At 39.8% G+C, this 19,482-nt stretch overlaps 1 protein-coding gene across 6 annotated transcripts in view; it reads left to right on the top strand.

Annotated features, from left to right (window-relative positions):
* The window catches only part of LOC117361054 (zinc finger protein 436-like), a 74,764-nt gene extending 57,639 nt beyond the window's left edge, over nucleotides 1-17,125 (top strand). For 4 of the 6 annotated variants that reach the window (XM_033945862.1, XM_033945861.1, XM_033945859.1 and 1 more), the window contains 2 exons: nucleotides 88-207; nucleotides 10,690-17,125. In XM_033945862.1, the coding sequence (XP_033801753.1) occupies nucleotides 88-207; nucleotides 10,690-12,446 (1,877 nt within the window). In that variant the 3' untranslated portion in view covers nucleotides 12,447-17,125. The remainder of the gene's footprint in view (nucleotides 1-87; nucleotides 208-10,689) is intronic. The other 2 variants (XM_033945860.1, XM_033945865.1) reach the window with 2 other exon arrangements.
* Nucleotides 17,126-19,482: the final 2,357 nt, after the last annotated feature.

Here is a 19,482-nt window from a genome sequence, read left to right as displayed (position 1 = left end):
GTATGGTAGAAGTAGCAGTAGTAGAATGTCAAGAAGGGTATTCTGGAGTCAGAAATATGATATGCTTTGTTGGATTTTTTCTTGCAGCTAAATCAGGTGGTAATGCTAATAATTTATTGCGCATTAAGGAAGAGCAGGAAGATGTGTATTTCACCAGTCATCCAGATTCGATTGGAAGGGATAAAGTTACATATACCTGCAAAGGTGGTGAGTGGGAGAGTTCCTGTATCCACTCCAGAGACCCAACTGATGTAGTTACTTCTCTTTACTGCTTGTGTCCTTTCCATCTCTATTGAGCTCATGCAGGCTTGTATGTATGTATCTGGGAGACAGAAGCCATGCACTGGAGAGACAGCACAGAAAACATTTGTGCTGTTCTGTCATCACCACTGCTTGACCTGAATGAATTGCACACTGTGGAGAAAAGACATAGCAGGCCAAGAGGCATGAAACTGCTTTCTGTGACTGGTGCTGCAGAAGAGGGAGAGAAACACTAAAGGGAAAGAAAAAAAATCAGATGGTTAATGGAGGAAATGAGGTAAAGCACAGTTATGGAAAAGGGAGACTCAGAGGGGTGGAGTAAAACAGAGGATGAGATGGACAGTGACGCCTGGGTTGATAAGTACTCATTTGAGAAGACTAAGCCCATAGGCAAGAATATTTTGTGTGTCTGGGTCCAGAAGTTAAAATGTTCCTTCTTTTCGCTCACAAAATATAGTAGAGTCCAGGTCAACCAGAGTCAAGGAGAACAACGGAATTTGAGTTAATATAGAATACCTCTTGGGGGCTCCCTTTACACAGAAAATAAAACGTTCCTTGACATCAAAATAGAAAGAAGGATATCAGGGAATTACTCGGAGGAACAGAAATGAGAATTAGGAATGCAAGAAAAGGATTTATAGAGGGAAGAAGAGAAAAAAAAGCAAGGGACACTACATGGTGAGTGGGGGGAATGAAGATAAGGACAAAAAGAATAAAAGAAACCTAGTGGTCTTGCAGCTCCCTGATGATGTAAATTTTTGGCATATGGTCATTGCTAGCCTCCTAGAGGGAAAATTTCAAATGGATTTAATGTTAGCCAATTATATATATTCTGCGCAGAATGATTAAGTCTGCCTGACTACTTTTACTACCGCGTATAATTGGCCTTTAATTTTAAGTGTTCTGGGAGCATAATTTGAACAATAATGAAAACTACACATGTATATTAAATATTTTGGTAAACACATATAATTTTCCCCCACCTAACACCCTCTGCAGAAACGGCAGAGATAAAAGTACACAGGTACAAACATTCCCATATATTATACTTGTACATATTAGCAAATTTTTGGAGGAAATCTTGTTTCCTTAATAGGAAAATTATTAAAGGTGGGCAAGTTGCCACCTAAATTTCCACCATTTTGAAATCCAGTCAAAAAAATGCTCTTTTTTTTCTGGGTAAAATTTCTAACCCTCATATCCCTATAATCCACAACATATAAAGGACAATCATTTCCTCATTCTGATTGCTTATGCATCTCAGGATAAGCAAATCACTAAGCTTCCCAGCCTTAATATTTGATGAGAAATTGTGTATTCCAGGACTTATTAATGTTGGCACCAGTGACTTTGTATAATTTTCATATTAAGCTATTCAATTAGAAGCTTCAGAAACTGCATTGCCTTAAGCCCTCTCTGAGCTCCAAGGCTTGTGCAATAAACTACAAGTCATCCTTGACAGCATCTTAGTTTCTTTCCTAAACTGTTTTTTGTTCAATGTCTTCACTATTTTACAACTTCTAAGGAACTGAAGTGTGCAGGTGCAGCTGCAGGGCTGTTTCCATATCTAACCAGCCACAAAAAAGTTAGGTCTCATGCAGATAACAAAACGGAACTGCAGACAACTGGGTCCCATGATCTTTTAAAGGTGGTCTATTTGTACACAACAGACATTTTGCTGTTTTAATAAATATTTGCCTGCATCTTGTACAGTTGACTGCAGTTCTGTTTTGTTTTTTTTATCATTTGTGCCCTCACTGCAGATTTGTTGGATTTTTGCTTTGTTCAACTCACGCAGATAGCAATAAGGAAAACCAAAAGTGAGGAGGCCAGAGACAAACCAGAAGTGTATAAATTATAAATTAATACACTTATATAAATTACAAATCAATTAAAATGAACTAAACATAGCCATACTTTGGCTATTGCCCACAGGAGACAGACATGGGACAGTAGCATGGATACTAGGTTTGATAGACCATTGGTCTGACTCAGTAAGGCTATTCTTATGTTCTTATAAGGGGTAATAAAATTCCATATATTTTCAATGAACTTATAAATGCCTTTCAAAATAAACTCAGACTAACCAATGTCTGTGTACTATAAAAAATTGGGGCATTTATATCGTAACAGAGCATACACTTATGTCTGTTCATATCATGTCCTTCTACCTATACTCTTGTACATGCCAACATAGAGATTGTATGTTGAAGGACATGATGTGAATAGACAGGTGATGCCAAATGAATTGTATGATGTGGTTAGTCTGTAATTTATGGTGTGGCTAGTCTGTATTTATTTTTTATCCAAATCTTATTAAAAAAGGAACAGAAAACAGTATGATACTTCCACTCTCCACAGTTTCACTGTGAACAATAAATATGCTTTTTTTTCTAACACTGGATAAACTATCTCAAAGCTTACAAAATTTATTTTACCCTTCCCTTGTCCAAAGTGTCACTCATCAAGCTAAACTACTCAGTTATTCTTCAATGCTCCTTCTATCCTCTCTCCTTTCCCTTCTCCCCCTCAAATTCCCATATACATCCTAGAGGAGCTTGTAAACATGTATATTAGAGAATGACACGGGGAAAAATTTGTCCCCATCCCTGCGCACTTGGTTCCTATCCCCATCCCATCCCCATGAGCTCGGTCCCCATCCCCACAAACCATCTGTTCTTTAGCACTCTCCAGACCAGTAGAGGTTAATCTTTACGAGTGGATATATATCCCAATCATGACCAGCAGGTGGAGACTGAAACAATACTGTGGAATAGTACATGAGATAGCTTCCCCTATTCCTATCAGTCTTCTTTCAGTCTCCAGCAGGTGTTGAGTGAGCTGTACCCATCTCCCTTGGTATGGCTGTTGGAATTTGTGTAGGTGTTTCTAGTCCCTGTTTTTGGTTGGATTGAGCTTGGGTGGGCCCTGTTTGGGGGTCCATCCAACCTCGGGGGATGTCAAACCCGGCGGATCTCGAGCGGGGTCCCTCCCCCCATTTCCTCCACCTCCCCAAATTTTTTTTAGAGGAGCCTCAGCAGTAAGCCTTGCCCCCTAAATCAAGCAAGGCATACTGCTTTGAGAGCCTATGGAATCTGTTCTGTTAAAAAAAAAAAAAAAATCCTGAGGTAGTGCTGGTCTGAAGGGTTGTTTCCCTTTAAATTTACTGTACTTTACTGAATTTTTGCACTAACTAGCTAGGTAGCATATGGAGCAATGAGCACTTCTCAGGGGAAAAAGTGCTCATTGTGCTCCATTCATACAAGCCTCAAATCGTTTTATACTGATCACAGATACAATACTATTTTATCACAAGGCGGAAACAGGAAGTGTGTCAGAGGAGAAGCTTTGGGGCAATCGCGTGGGACTTGTTAGAATGGTTTACCACATCTGGACACCTCAGAAAGAAGAGAAAAATTCTGAAGAGCACCCATGAAGGTGAGGGGAAGGTGGCTAGGGGAAGTGAAGAGATGCCTGGATGTTTTGGGGTTTTTTTGCCGCTGGCGGGAGGGAGCAAGGGAAGGGCTGGGAAGGGACAAGGCCATTCACTGCTCCATGGGACAGTGAATGGTCTTGTCCCCTTACCAACGGCGACCAGTTTTTTTTCCTCCCCGTTTTGGCGGGTTACCTGCGGCTACCCACTCTTACTTTGTGGATGAGGTGTCTTTCGTCCAATATCTGGCAGCTAAAGATTTAGATGCTATCAATAGGCATTCGGGATGGACAACCAGAAAATTTTCATGTTGGGCTTTTTTTGTGATTGTTTTTGTTTGTTTTGAAAAAAATAGTGTGCACTACCCCACGGATTCTATATATGGCACCCAGATTTGAGTGAATCCTGAGATGTGCACACAATTTAATTGACTAACGAGTTGTTAACTGTCAATAATTGGATGCTAACAACCAATTATTGATGTTAATTAGCATCAATTAGGAGTATGTGCAGTGTCACAGTGATTAAAGCTACAGCCTAAGCACCCTGAGGTTGTGGGTTCAAACCCATGCTGCTCCTTGTGACCCTGGGCAAGTCACTTAATCCCCCCATTGCCCCAGGTACATTAGATAGGGAAAAATGCTTGAGTAACTGAATAAAATTCAAGTAAACTGTTCTGAGCTCCCCTGGGAGAATGGTATAGAAAATTTGAATGAATGAATTTGGCTGCTTGCTATTCTATACTGATTTTGCCCAACTTTTCTATGCCTTTGTCCTCTCCCACATGGACTATTGTAATGCACTATTCAACAGACTGGCAGCAAAAAATCTTAATTGTCTCCGTGTCCAAAACGCAGCAATTAGACTTCTAAAGAACCTTCATGCCCGCGATCAAGAATCTCAAGCACTAGCATCAGCCCACTGGCTACCCATAGCCAAACGCTGTGTCTTCAGAGGTTTAGTACTTGCATTTAAGTCCTTACACAACATATCAGCCAAACTCCCGTTATACATCCCGAACAGACTCCTTCGCTCCCAGGAGTAAACATGTTTACAATTACCATCTGGTTGAAGCCTCTGACTAGAAACTGTCAAGAGACAGATCTTACTCCCACTTCTTACCAAAGTACTGGAATCAATTGTGGTTAAAGTTGGGTAAACAGGAGGATAAGGTTTCCTGGAGACATAATCTGAAAGAATATAAAAATGTAATTATTGACAAAAGAGCCAAATATTATGCATCTAAAATTGGATTAGCCAACACCAATAGTAAAGAATTATTTAAATTGGTTGACAATTTATTTGACACTGAATCTAAAAAACGATCAAGTTTGGATTGTATGCCAACTGCGGATTGTTTGGTTGAATTTTTTAAATGCAAAATTATCCAGTTAAGATCCGATTTCGGGTCATTTATTAATTTGGATAGGGTTGAGATGATGCAATTGTTGTTGGATGGGTCAAGAACAGACATGAATTTGTCTAATTTTAATTCCCCAGATTGGTTCCTTTTTTGTAAATTATTTAGGAAGTACATTAGGTCTAATTGTAGGCTTGATAATTGTCCTCTCAATGTATTGAGAAACGCATCTTTCAAGTTTAAAACTGAATTATTTAGATGGATCACATTCTTATTTAATGGGGGACGATTTCCAGAAGATCTTGTAGTTACTCCCATTGTTAAAAATTCAAAGGAGCCTATTACTTGTAAAACTAATAATAGGCCTGTGGCTAGCATTCCATTGTTTGTGAAACTTATGGAGGGCTTGGTAAATGTTGAGTTGCTTAATTATTTGGATAAATTTAATATTTTGCATGATTATCAGTCGGATTTCCGTGCTGGTTTCAGTACTGAAACAGTTATTGCATCGTTATTGGAGTACCTTCACACGCAATTTAGCCTAGGTATAAGTGTTTTGATTCTACAACTAGATCTGAGTAGTGCGTTTGACTTGGTTGACCATGATTTGTTACTGATTTGTTTGGAGACTATGGAAATCACTGGGAATGTCCATAGATGGTTTGAAGGATTTTTACACAGTAGATCTGATCAAGTACTGGGACATACTTATCCATCTGGCATCCCTCAAGGATCCCCATTGTCCTACTCTTTTTAATATATATTTTATTTCCTTGGCTAACCTTTTGCAAAAACTTAAAGTCAAATTCTACATCTATGTGGATGACATTACTGTGTTATTGCCTATGTCATCTTTTTCTGAGGACGTAAAAGCCCAGATTGCTGAAATTTTGGCTAAGATACAACTTTGGATGTTTAGATTTAAACTTAACTCAGATAAAACAAATTTTTTTCTTGCCAGCTCAAACGATACCATTTTAGACAAACAGGTCTTAATGAATGATCAAACCTTTGAAATTGTTCCTTTTATTAAGATTTTAGGGGTTACACTACATAGACAGTTAACATTTGAGGATCATACTGATCTTAAGATAAAAAGAGGTTTTATGACTCTCTGGAAACTCAGAACTATCAAAAGATACTTTGATTCTGTTTCTTTTAGAATTTTTTAGTTTCTAATTTAGTTTCTAGAATTTTTAGTCTCTAATTCTGTCTGTCTTCGACTATTGTAATATTGGCTATCTTGCATCATTTAAGAAAAATCTACAATGTATTCGATTAGTACAAAATACAGCAGTGCACTTAATTTTTGGCCTGAAGAAATATGATTACATTAGTCCATTTTATCAACAATTACATTGGTTGCCTTTCGAGGCACGTATTCTTTTTAAATATGGTTTTGTTTTAAATTTCTTTTTGATTTGGCTCCGGAATATCTAGCCTCTCAATTTAATTTTTATACTTCATCAAAAAACACTCGAAATAAGTTAATGTTCATGTATCCTTCAGTTAAGAATTGTTATTACAAGAAATTTTTGATTAGGACATTTGCCTTTCAGCTAGGCAAACTGAACTCTTGGTTAAGCCTGCTTATCAGATACTTATAATGTTTTTAGAAAATTTTTAAAAACACACTTGTTTAATAAGTTTGTTAAATAACTATGTAATTTCTTCTTGTCATTTATTTTTATTAACCTGCTGTACCCATCACTGATTGTACAGTTCTTCTTTGTTGTTAACCGCCTGGAACTTCGTGGTTGGGCGGTATACAAGAATAAATTTATTATTATTATTAATTGCCTCCACACATCAAATCCCTCGAAGGACTTTTGAGCTTTAGGAAAGCAATAAAATCCTCTCTCTTCTCCTGATTCCCTTAGCCAACTTTCTGTATGGTATAGTACCTAGACCCAACATCGTGTGCTCATCAGCACTATTAAACTGTCTACCAGAGAATTCATCCCCTTTCCTCCTCCTGCCATACATTCTGTAACACACAAATTGTCTATTTTCCATCTGCGTAATTACTATGTACTGTACACTAATTGCCTTAATAGCTCTGTCTGTAATTCGTTTGTTTTGATTATTATGTATGTTATATTGTAACCTGTTCTGAGCTCTCTGGGGAGGACTGGATATAAAATGAAACAAATAAAATTATTTGCCCCTAAATGGTATCATGCACAGCCAAAAAGGGGATGTAGCCATGGAAGAGGCTTGGGCAGGTCAAGGATGTTCCAAATGTTATGCACAGTGTTATAGAACAATGGATCAGCACATCCAGCTTGGGCGCTAGGATTTACACCAGATTTCAGCAGGCGTTAAGCCTTGTCCACAGAAAATTAGAACTATGCGCTATTCTAAAAGGACATGTGCCCTATATATGAGGGATCTTCAAAATGTTTCTGCACTTTTATTTTTTTTAAACACTATTTGTTAAATATCTCAAAAGCAAATTAACATCACTTATCCACACAATCGCTCTCTTTTGCGATACATTTTTCCCAGTGTCCTACTAATAATGCCCTCTTACCGCTTCTCCCACCTCAACCATTTCCTGTGAAAACATGAAAGTGCAGAAACTTTTTGAAAAAACCTCTTTTAGTGCTTAGGCCCGGATTCTCAAAACAGCGCCATTATTCGGGTCTTTATCTGCCGCCATCTACTATGTTACTATGTAGTTAGACGATGGTAGGTGCCCTACCACTGCCTAGTTTAATTGGTTTAGGCAGCACAGTAATCAAAAAGCTGTTAATAAAAATGAAGGCGCCTTGCAGGACTTAAGGCCATATAGGCATGGTTAACTCCAGAAGTGGCCTTAGGCGCTGTTAGGTACCTCCTTAGATACAATTCATGTGAAAAGTAGGCACTAGAAATATAGGCCTTTAGAACCCTGGTCTACATTTCCGGCGCTTACCTTTCAGGTAGTCGCAATTCTCAAAATGGCGCCGTTGCATGATTGACATGCGATCGTCACCGCTTTTGAAGGCGGCTACCAATAATGGCTGTTTAGAAAATCTGGCCCTTAGTACCTATCTTTTCCAGCATCCACTTTTGAGTGTCATTTATAGAATTCCACCACCCCCCATGTGCACATAGGGGACAGTTATAAAAATAGATGCCACGAATTAAACATCTAGATGCTGCGTGCTGGCACATTAATTCTATAATGGTATCTTGGTGTACAGTCTCCAGTACAGGATACTAGTATAAGTCAGTATCTATGTGCCTATAATTTCGCAATCCCACTTAATGTCATAAGTAGGTGTAAATGCTTATGCTTAAATATGGCAATTTAGTTCATAACTTACAGTATTCTATAAGTTACATATGCAAATGGGAGCCACACCCATACTCCACCCACATGCATATCCTCTTACATTTATGTGCTAATCAAGTTGTGTGCATCAGTTATAGAATATTGCTTAACATCCAACTTGCACTTGCATGCAGAATTGCTTATATTCTATAATTTTAGTATTCAAAACTGGCACTTATATTTAGGCATTAATAGTGCCTACTTTCCTTAGAGTATGTAATATTGGTACATAACATAAACTCTTTCCCTATAGTGCACACTATTACCAGTGAACAAAATTTGTTTCAAATGATAGCCCATCCCTAATATGTTTGTTTGTTTTTTTTAACTTGATGCCATGTACAAAAATCTAAGGGCTCCTTTTATCGAGCTGCGCTAGCGGGGTTAACGCGCGTGACTTTTCATCACGCGCTAACCTCTGCGCTGGCCAAAAACTACTGCCTGCTCAAGAGGAGGCGGTAGCGGCTAGCGTGGCCGGTGGTTTAACATATGCTATTACGCGCAGTAAACCGCTAGCGCGGCTTGATAAAAGGAGCCCTAAATGGTTCATCAATAAAACATACATAAAATAAGAAACAAACTAAAATCTTAAAAACTGCATAATGAAACAATTTCTTCTCGTCAAATATCAGCTAATAACTCTCAAGAATACAGAAACAGTCATAGTTAAAGTTTTGTCTGTTCACATGCCTGCTACCAATTCACAGAAATGCAGTAACAAACAACTGAGTTTTTAATGTCTTAAATTGAAACCGGTTTACACACAAGCGCAGTTGGCCCACCAGAGCATTCCACATCTTAACACCAGAAATACAGAACGTCATCGCTCTAGTATCTGCATAATTTCCCTGCACTATTGGATTTTCAGATCATAAAGATTTATTAGGCTTATAGAGCGCCACCACTTGCTAAAAATATCATGGTGTTTGAAAGTAAACAGTCTGATGGACCACAGAAATAACTTTATGTTGCACCCAAAATAGAACTGGTAACCAGTGTAATTGCTTCAAAACTGGCATAATATGTGCCATCCTATTGACTCCCAATACTAGCCTAGCTGTGGCATTTTGTAACCAATTGTAATGCTCTCCCTCTTGTCTTAGAAATTCTGAGATAGAGAACCTAGACAAAACCATCCCCTACACAACAGTTCGAAAATCCGAGGGCAAAAATATACAATTTCAAGCAATGCAGCATGTGAAGTTGGCTTAAACATGCCTTAACTATTTACAACTTCATGGTCATAGAATACATAGAGTATGACGGCAGAAAAGGGCCGATGGCCCAACAAGTCTGCCCACTCAAAGAACCCTCCCCTAAGCATTTCCCCGGAGTGAACCCACATGAACATCCCATCGTCTCTTGAAGTCGAGCACATTGCTGGCTTCGACTACCTGACGTGGAAGACCATTCCAACGATCAACCACCCTTTCGGTGAAGAAGTACTTCCTGATGTTGCCATGAAGTCTCCCACCCTTGAGTTTGAGTGGATGTCCTCGTTGCCGTGGGACCTGTAAGGAAAAATATATCTTCCTCTACCTCATCACGGCCTGTAAGATATTTGGTCAGGCCTGAATTCAAAACAGCCCCCCAATGTCATCTCTTTCCTCACAGGTAGTGTTACCCCTAAGACACACAAGGAATCGGGCCACAACTATAGACATACTAATGGGCTTCCATTAGGGCCCCTACCCCTAATAGTCCTAGTTGTGAGATCCCCAGGCTAAGTAGTAAGTCTGTATTTATTTTTAAAGGAATTTATATTTTTGTAAGGTTTGCTAGAAATGTATGGAATTTGATGGCCCCTGATGTAGGCAATAGCTGAAACATGGCCATATTAACTGTTTATATGGTTTTCATAAATCACTGATTTTTCTATGCCCCATCCCTTCCACTTTTCCAATTTTATATGTAAAAGCATGACTTTGAAATGATCTTAGATATAAAATCAGCAGGAGCACTGTAAGGGAGAAATGCCTGAAAGTTCTTTTTTGGTAAACCTGATGAATCGTTTATGATCCACTGATACGCTATTAATCTGTGTCTATGACATGCTATTAATTTTTATCTGTGTTTCTTAAGCTGTTTCTATGCAAAGCTATGTTAGTATTTTTTAGCTATGAATTTTAAGGCTTGTTTATTTATTTTATTATGTTTTAAAATTATGTATATATATATCCTGCTAACTGTTTAGCTGTAAACAGTATAGAAATTTTTAAAATAAATAAATATATCTTTATTATCAGATACTTCATAATTTGTTTCACTGAGTATATAAAATAAAGTAAATACCTGGTCTTTTTATTCTTTCACCAGAAGATGGCTCTCCACAGATAAAAAAGGAGGAAATACATTCTGGAAGGTGCAATGAGAAACCAAAACTACATGATAGGTCATATGGAAATCCTGGAGAGAGCACTCAACTGGCTTCTGAGCAGAAGTTGGTCAGCCCAGACCAGCCGACATCACCAAGTAGTCGCTCTTACCAAATTGACACAAACCTGGACTGCACAACCACTTTTAGTGTATTAATTGACCCATTTGTGCCACAAGGTACCCCCACAGATGATGACTCTGATTCTGAAATGATCCAAGTACAGATGGACCATGGGGATGGGAAACTATATGAATGTCACCAATGTGGGAAAGGCTTTAATGATCATTCGGCTATGGTGAAGCATTTGAGAATTCATACAGGAGAGAGACCCTATAAATGTAGTGAGTGTGAAAAGAGCTTTGCTGACAGCTCCACACTGGTCAAGCACTTGAGGACTCACACAGGAGAGCGGCCCTATAAGTGCAATGTGTGTGAAAAAAGCTTTGGCCAGACTTCAACTTTTATCAAACACCAGAGAACACACACAGGAGAGAGACCATACAAATGTACTACATGTACAAGCAGTTTTAGGGACAATTCAACTCTTCTTAAACACCTGCGGACGCACACAGGAGAAAGGCCCTATACATGTTCTGAGTGTAAAAAAAGTTTCAGTCAGAAGGCACATCTGATGAAACATCAAAAAATGCATACAGGAGAAAGACCCTATAACTGTACTAAATGTGATAAAAATTTTAGCAACTCTTCATGCCTACTTAAACATCAGCGCACTCACACGGGAGAAAAACCCTATACTTGTACTGAATGCAAGAAAAGCTTCAGTCAGAAATCAAGTCTCATCACCCACCAAAGGACCCACACAGGAGAGAGACCGTATCAGTGTACTATCTGTGAGAAAAGCTTCAGCCATGTCTCAAGTCTTATTAAACATCAACGAATTCATACAGGGGAGAGACCATACAAATGTACTGAATGTGGAAAGCGCTTCATGCAGAACTCCAGTCTCATTAAACACAAAAGAACACACACAGGAGAGAAACCATATAAGTGCAGTGAATGTGAGAAAACTTTCACACAGAATTCCAACCTCATCAAGCACCAGAAAACCCACACCCGTGAACGAGATAGTAATAGAAATACTGCTAGCCTTGCTGCTCGTGCCAGGCAGCAGAGAGTCCAAGAAAAAGAGAGAGAGGGCAAGAACAATTTTACCCATGTGCCATCCTTCACAGAACATGAAGGAATCTTCACACGTGTGATAGAATATGATGCCGGATTTGTTGATGCCTCAACCCCTAGTGAGGAATCAAAAGGAGAAGGCAATACATGCTTTAGTCACAGCCCTGTTCACCATGAGCTCCAGAGCATACTCACTAAGAAAACAGAATATGATGCTGGCTTTAGCCAAACTACAGCCCTCAAACAGGGAATAAAGGCACAAACAAAAGAGAGCAGTGCAAAATGTAGCACTCAGGCACCTGTTCCTCAGCAGCAGAGAGCCTATGCTAAGGATAAGGGCTCTGGTAACAATTCAAAACCCAGTAACCAACATGCAGCCCAAGAAAGGATGAGGGGCTGCCAGAGAAGTTTTAGTACCGCTGCTACTTCTCCCCAGTACCAAGAGCCTTGCCCTGTTGAAGACGTTTACATTTGTGGGAAATGTGGAAAAAGCTTTACTGACCTCTCCCTTCTCAGTGGGCACCAGTGCTCCACCAGGATCTGCTTGAGGGAGTAGGTATGACAGGTTTCAGGGTGAGGCCTTCTTAATCATCTGTGAGAAGTGCAAAGGCATCAACCAGCACTGGCTCACTGTCGAAATGCCGAGACATATCATTCACCCTGATCACTCTAATTGTGACATTCTGTCCTTATTAAAGAGTGCTTCCCACAGTAGGCTTCTCACTATTTCAAAAGTACACACAGTGTAAAACTGCTCACTTTTTATCATTTACAAGGTACCTAAAGCATGAGATTTTTTTTTCTACTGCTCTCTCTTCTGCAGCCCTAGGATAAGTCAGGTTAGTAGGAGAAAGAAATGAATTTCATATCTGTTGCCTGGAGCTGATTAGCATAGTGGTTGTGTGAAATGCTTTCCAACTAGAGTTCCTTCCAGGGCTGCAGGGAAGAAATGGTAAGAGTTTTTAAATGTAATGATCTAGTAGGGAGAATTTAATCAATACAGAATTGGCATTAAGGCAGTCAAATGTGCTTCAGAAATACTGAACAGTACATATATGATCCAGGAGAGAAGCTCTTTGACACATTCTGAAAATGAATTTCTTAGTGATCAGAAACATCTAGGAGAAGATCTGACAAGATTTAACTTAGCAATGGCTTGACTCCTAGCATAACGATTGCAATTTAATTATAATTTGAACATGTTGCCACTGCTACATGAAGCATTTGTGAGAAATATATTATTTTCTTCCATACTAAGGAGATACATAGGGACCGATATTGAGACTGCAGGAGGGAGAGCGACTAACTCCCACAGTCGGCAATGACTGCTGATATTCATTGCTGGGCCATTTCCGGTGACCAGCATTGAATATCTGGCTGGCTCAAACTTAGCTGGCTACTTCAATTTTAAGCGCTGGTCAGCTAAGGTTAGCAACCAAAGATAAATCTGCTTTTTGCATTGCCCAATTGAGTTGCTAAACTTGGCCAGTCAGCACTTAAAGCCACTAACTGCTAATATTTACTGGCAATAGCTGGCTATTTTCTGCTGAATACTGTATTAGTGGTTAGCCAGCTAAATGCTATTTAATCGGCCAGGAGCCGTTCTGGCTGGTTAAATAACGCTAAATATTGGGCTGCCAGTGTCTTTCCTACCCTGAAAGAACTAAAAGTTATAGCCTCAAAGTCTATTAGTCATCAGATTACCAGCTTGTTTATTTTTTGCCTCATTTGCTTCTAGATTTGTTCTAAATCCTAGGTTTTATTTTAATATATTGAATTACATTTTTACACTCTTTTTAATGCAAGATGGGCATCTCTTATGGCTAGGACCCCCCTCCTCCCAATATTTAAAACTCCTTTCCTCTACTATTGTTCATGGTTCACACAGTCAGTATGATAACCATCAGTACAGCTGTACCCCCGATATACGTAATTCATGACAATGCAAATAATTAAAGTGGAGCTATTAAAACTGAATAAAATATATCTTAATGATTTTTGGCTACGTGCTAACTCCATTGTCTAAACATTTTTTTAAGGAGGCAGGTTTTGCTGACCTTGTTGTGCTAAAGGTAACTTAACTACCTACCCTGCAAAACATTACTATTGGAACTCTTTGAGCATATGGGGCAAACCAGATGAGTTGCACACATTAGGACAATGGACAGCTACAGCTGCAGCTTTCTGAAAGAATGTGTGGGAAATCTAGGTGTGAGAATTTCTTGTAAAAATATCTTGAAGGGTATTTGTGAGAGAGATGTTGAAGGCTAGAGTAAGGAATTTTTGTCTTCCCTTGCTTCATTTGACTCACAGTATCAACTGTCAATTACACAAGTACATGTCATGCTTTCAGACCATTCATTTCTGAGACACAAAGCCTAGGACATAGACACATCTCTTGTGCACAGAGGTAACATATGAGAAGCATGAGTCCTGAATTACGCCCTCACATGCTGGGATAATGTAAAATGAGCACACAGTGAGAAAAACATCTCTCTAGCCTACTATTATGTACTGGAATTAGAAAGTGAGGACATTAAAATGAGGGAATTTTTCTTGTTTAAAAGAGACTCTTACTTGAAGACAAAAACATGATAAATTTAAATCAGAGCTCAGGGCTAGATTCTCAAAAATCCAAGCAAAACACTGACTGGCCACTGTCGCAGTCGTAATAGTACCGATTTTAATGAGGTTGTTGGAGAGTAATGCCAGCTAGCCTGCCTCTTCAAAATGGTGAGCCTTCCCCTCCCTGGTGCATCCTGGGATGCACTGGGGAGTGGCCTAAGGGTCTGATTGACCAAGGCCCATCCAATGGGTGGGGCCTTATGCTGTGCATTCAAGGAGGGGCCTTAAACAACCTGGGCCAATCAGCCTCTGGCCCCCTCCCTGGTGAATCCCAGAATGCACTGGGGAGGAGCAGGCAGGCCAGCTGGCCGTAAGGAAAAGGCATCTCTCCCACTGCTAAAGGGGGCTATACAATCAAAATACATGCCACAAGATGCACTTTTAACAGTGCTGACATTGTACTGGCATCCTTGACCAGTTGCCGATTTTTGTCACCAAAAGCTGACGCCACTCTTGGAGAATGGCTTGGTGATTTTTAAGAATCCACCAGCATGCTCGTTTCAATGTTGAAGAGCCCATTTGCATGGCAGTTTTGGAGACTGCTAGAAAACTCACTAAAGACTGAGATAATCCATTTTGATAATCCACCACTAAAATGCAAGCAGACTAAACCTTCGGAAACCAGTTTAGCAACCGCATTAAAGTTTTGAGAATCTGGGCCTCAGTCCTCTGAGAGCTTCACTAGGTCCTGAACATTTGTCGTTTTTTTTTTTGTTTTTTTTTTAATTAAACAGGAGATAGTATGCTCTGTTTGTAGGTGAGAACTGTACCCAAATGAGACCCTAAAAGGAAGTAAAAGTACCAAGTTATGAATGATCTATGGGGGCCACCACTTATGTGAGTTTCTTGGCAGAGTGTTAGCAAACTGTGGAGGTTTGCCAGTGCCTTCCTCAGGAGAGGATCTTAAAGAGGAGACATGGAAAATAGTAGCAAAATAGTGGAGAAAGCATAAAAGTAAATGAAATGGGGCCTATGCCGTCCATAAAGATCTCCAGCGCCATACATTTCAAGATTCAGCCTTCATGGCACTACTGCGTTACATGGACAACAAGAGAGCAATTATTGCTTTATATTGGTTATTATGAAAGATATTATAAAATGATTTTTAAATAGCATGTACAGAACAGATAATCAGTTTTCTGACTTTTACCAGCTCCCAGACAAAAGGCAGCAGCATCAGTCCAGCTCAGGTCAGTGGTGAACAAAAGGCATTACAAGGTGAAAAACATGTGGAGGGTAATTTTATAACAGACCGCCTCCGTGTGAAGGCCAAGTAGGCACCTATTTTGAGGTTATTTAATAAAGGCATAGAGGAGCCTATGTCTCTATAAATTACAGGTACAAAGTAGCAGAGATCACACCTAGATTCAAGCTTTCTTGGGATTAAACATAAATGTTCATGCATCAAGTATGAATATTTTCCCAAATTGTACCCCTAAACACATCTGTGTGTAGGTCACATAAAAATATGTGCTGCCTTGTCACTCTGTGTGCTTATATGTGCTTATCCCCCCTCCCTTTTTACAAAGCTACGCTAATGGCTGCCAAGCAGCAAAAGCCCCAATCCCTTTAAATCTCTAAGGGCTTCAGGGCAGTTACCACAGCAACAGCAGCTGCTAGCATGGCTTTGTAAAAATGGGTGAGGGGAGGAGAGAATTCTTTGGGAAATTTTACAAAGGCCCGTTCACATGCAAAAATAAAATTCCTCCCTTGTCTCACCTGGACTAAGTTGATCCCAAACTCTTTCCCAGAGGAACAGCACATGACCCTCCTCATTCCTCTTTACTGTTGTGATAGATTGAACAGAGAGGGAAACAAGAAAAAAAGATGGAGGTGCCTCATGTACAAAGCAATCAAACAAAACACTTGGAGTGAGGTACCAAAGGATCCAGCAAAAATGTCCAAAAAATTTCTTTATTCTTTCACTTCACGCATATAAAAACCTCATGTTTCATTCTGAAAATACAGGCATAGTCTCCTCACAAACGTGAGGGCTAAACTTGTATATTTAAAAGACAAGACATGGCAAGGTTTTGGCATACAATGCCTACAGCAGGAGTCCAAACTCAGCTTACTACTAATACTCATCATTTCTATAGTGCTACTAGATATATGCACTGAGGTCAAGATCGATGGCGTTTCACTATTAGGGACCCAGCCTTGAAAAAGTGTATGTCACAAAGCATGTCAGCTTAAAGCAGTCCCTAACAGTGACCACAAAAATAAGCTAAGTACAGTATTTATAACATAGAAGAAATTATCAAGAAATAAGTATAAAGATTTGATAAGCTCTTAAAAAGATAATTGATCTGGGGAAGATTTTCCACATAAAGCTTAGCGTGATGAAATTGTTTGAATGCAGAGTGATGGATCTGAAGATCTAGGTGACATTTAGTTGGCTTGATTTTAAGAGGGGGTCTGGCCTTTATTAAGGTTCTATAGAGCAAATGTTCACTAAGTGATATTTGACGAACGTGCGGTGTGATTGACTGTTTTACCTCAAAACACAAAAGAGACAGTCCCTGCTCAAAAGAGCTTACAATCTAGGCAAGACAGACAAACAGGACAAGAAGGTGCATCAATAAACTGTGCTCATGTGGGGGAATTACAGAGGGAATGATAAGACAGATATTGGTGCTTAGAAGGTAGGCTGGAGTTTGGAATTGAAAGCAGCTTCAAAGAAGTGGGCTTTGAGTCTGGATTTGAATACTGCCAGAGACGGAGCCTGACATATAGAATCAGGCAGTGTGTTCTGGGCATAAGTTGCAGCAAGGTAGAAAGTCTGGAGTTGGCTGTAGAAGAGAAGGGTACAAATAAGAGAGATTTAGCGGGGGGGAAGTGTGGAGAGATATTGAGGAACTGCAGAGTGAATACACTTGTAGATCAGTAACAGGAGTTTGATCTGTGCTGAAACGGATAGGGAGCTAACTTCCCTCTTCTCATAGCTGCAGCCTTATATACATTTATACAAGTTTAGCCTTCATATTTGTGAGGAGACTATTCCTGTATTTTCTGAATGAAGCATGAGTCTTCATATGTATAAAGTGAAAGAATAAAGATCATTTTATGGACTTTTTTTTTGCTGTCTTTGGCACCTTACTCCTTGTGTTTTCTTAGGTTAAACAGAGAGGCCAAAAACTGACCAAACTTGCGGTAATTAATCCAGAGCAGATTAAGGCACACTGATAAGACTGTGTGGGGAAACTTATACTGCCTCTCTTCATTCCAAATATCTTCTATAGTTGGGCAGTATGTGAAGGCTGCTGGCCCTGGTCTGTCAATAAAAGGAAGATGTCCCTTTTTAGTGCTGTCAGTCCAGCACCTTTCATGAACAGTAAACTCACTAGAAAACAAATCACCATCTCCCCCCCCCCCTCATGAATAGAAAGAATGTGAACCATATTAAACATGAGAAATATGAAAACTGTTAAACATCTGAGGTAAAAATGATCAAATAAAAAATGAAAGCCATAGTGGTCCTCATAACACTTGTAAGAAACATGCAGCTGAAGTGGTGGGATAATTCTAAAACCACATCCATTGCACTAGATTTCGGAGCCTGACTTGGGATAATTGCCTCCACTAGCCAAGAGCAGCAGCCACTGAGTGGCTTTAACACTTCCCAACAGAGTGGAATCAGTGTACACATGCTTCTTAACGTGATAACAGACTTATGATTTTACTGGTTGGAGAAGGCATGGAAGGGCATTTTCTATAGAACATATAAGTCTGACTTTGGATGTTTTGAGAAAAATATCTACTTTCGAACCCTCAAGATGTCTTTTTAGTTTAAAAATGGCCCAGCTCGATGTCTTTTTTTTTTCCCCCATTATCGTTAAAAAAAAAGTCCAAATTAAAAAAGTCCAAAACAAGCTACTTCCAAGTAGAAGGGGCCAGCATTTTTAATGGACTAGCCACATAGATGTGCCAGCAAAGCACCCTAGGGGTACTACTATGAACCTCACATTAAGAGTGTCAGGTACACATCTCACCTTAACCTCTGTTCATTATATGGTGAGTCCTCCAAATCTCCACAAAACCTACTGTGCCACCTGTCTACCACCCCAATAGCCCTCATGCCTGCATGTGTCACCTTTTTGGCAGTCAAAAAACAAAGAACATACACCAGCATAAATATTTATGATGATATAACATATATCAATTAAATGTGCTCAGAGGAAACTTTAAACATTTATGAGACCGTTGTGTGAGTCACACCCACCATAATGTCTCATTGCTCTCAATCATAGCACATTAGCAAAAAAATATGAACAAAAGATATTTTTAATATATCTATCTTAAGGCACTTATCTCAGTGTAAACTTGCAAGTATCTTCAATGGAGTGTGTCGGGGTTCTTATATATGCCAGGGTTCTAATGCATTTCGTGTTGACTGCTTCAGATAACACGTAAAGCACAGTTACTTACCGTAACAGGTGTTATCCAGGGACAGCAGGCAGATATTCTTGACTGATGGGTGACGGCACCGACGGAGCCCCGGTACGGACAATTTTAGAGTGATTGCACTCTAAGAACTTTTTAGAAAGTTCCAGCTCGGCCGCACCGCGCACGCGCGAGTGCCTTCCCGCCCGACAGAGGCGCGCGGTCCCTCAGTTAGTATAAGCCAGCTAAGAAGCCAACCCGGGGAGGTGGGTGGGACGCAAGAATATCTGCCTGCTGTCCCTGGATAACACCTGTTACGGTAAGTAACTGTGCTTTATCCCAGGACAAGCAGGCAGCTATTCTTGACTGATGGGTGACCTCTAAGCTAACAAAAAGAGGGATGGAGGGAAGGTTGGCCATTTAAGAAAACAAATTTTGTAATACCGATTGGCCGAAGTGACCATCCCTTCTGGAGAATGCATCCAGACAATAATGAGATGTAAAAGTGTGAACTGAGGACCAAGTAGCAGCTTTGCAGATTTCCTCAATAGGAGTGGAACGGAGGAAAGCTACAGATGCTGCCA

The sequence above is a fragment of the Geotrypetes seraphini genome, chromosome 5, assembly GCF_902459505.1.
Source record: "Geotrypetes seraphini chromosome 5, aGeoSer1.1, whole genome shotgun sequence".
Lineage (NCBI taxonomy): Eukaryota > Metazoa > Chordata > Amphibia > Gymnophiona > Dermophiidae > Geotrypetes > Geotrypetes seraphini.
Note: the sequence above shows the minus strand (reverse complement) of the source record. Positions and strands in the feature narration are given on the sequence as shown.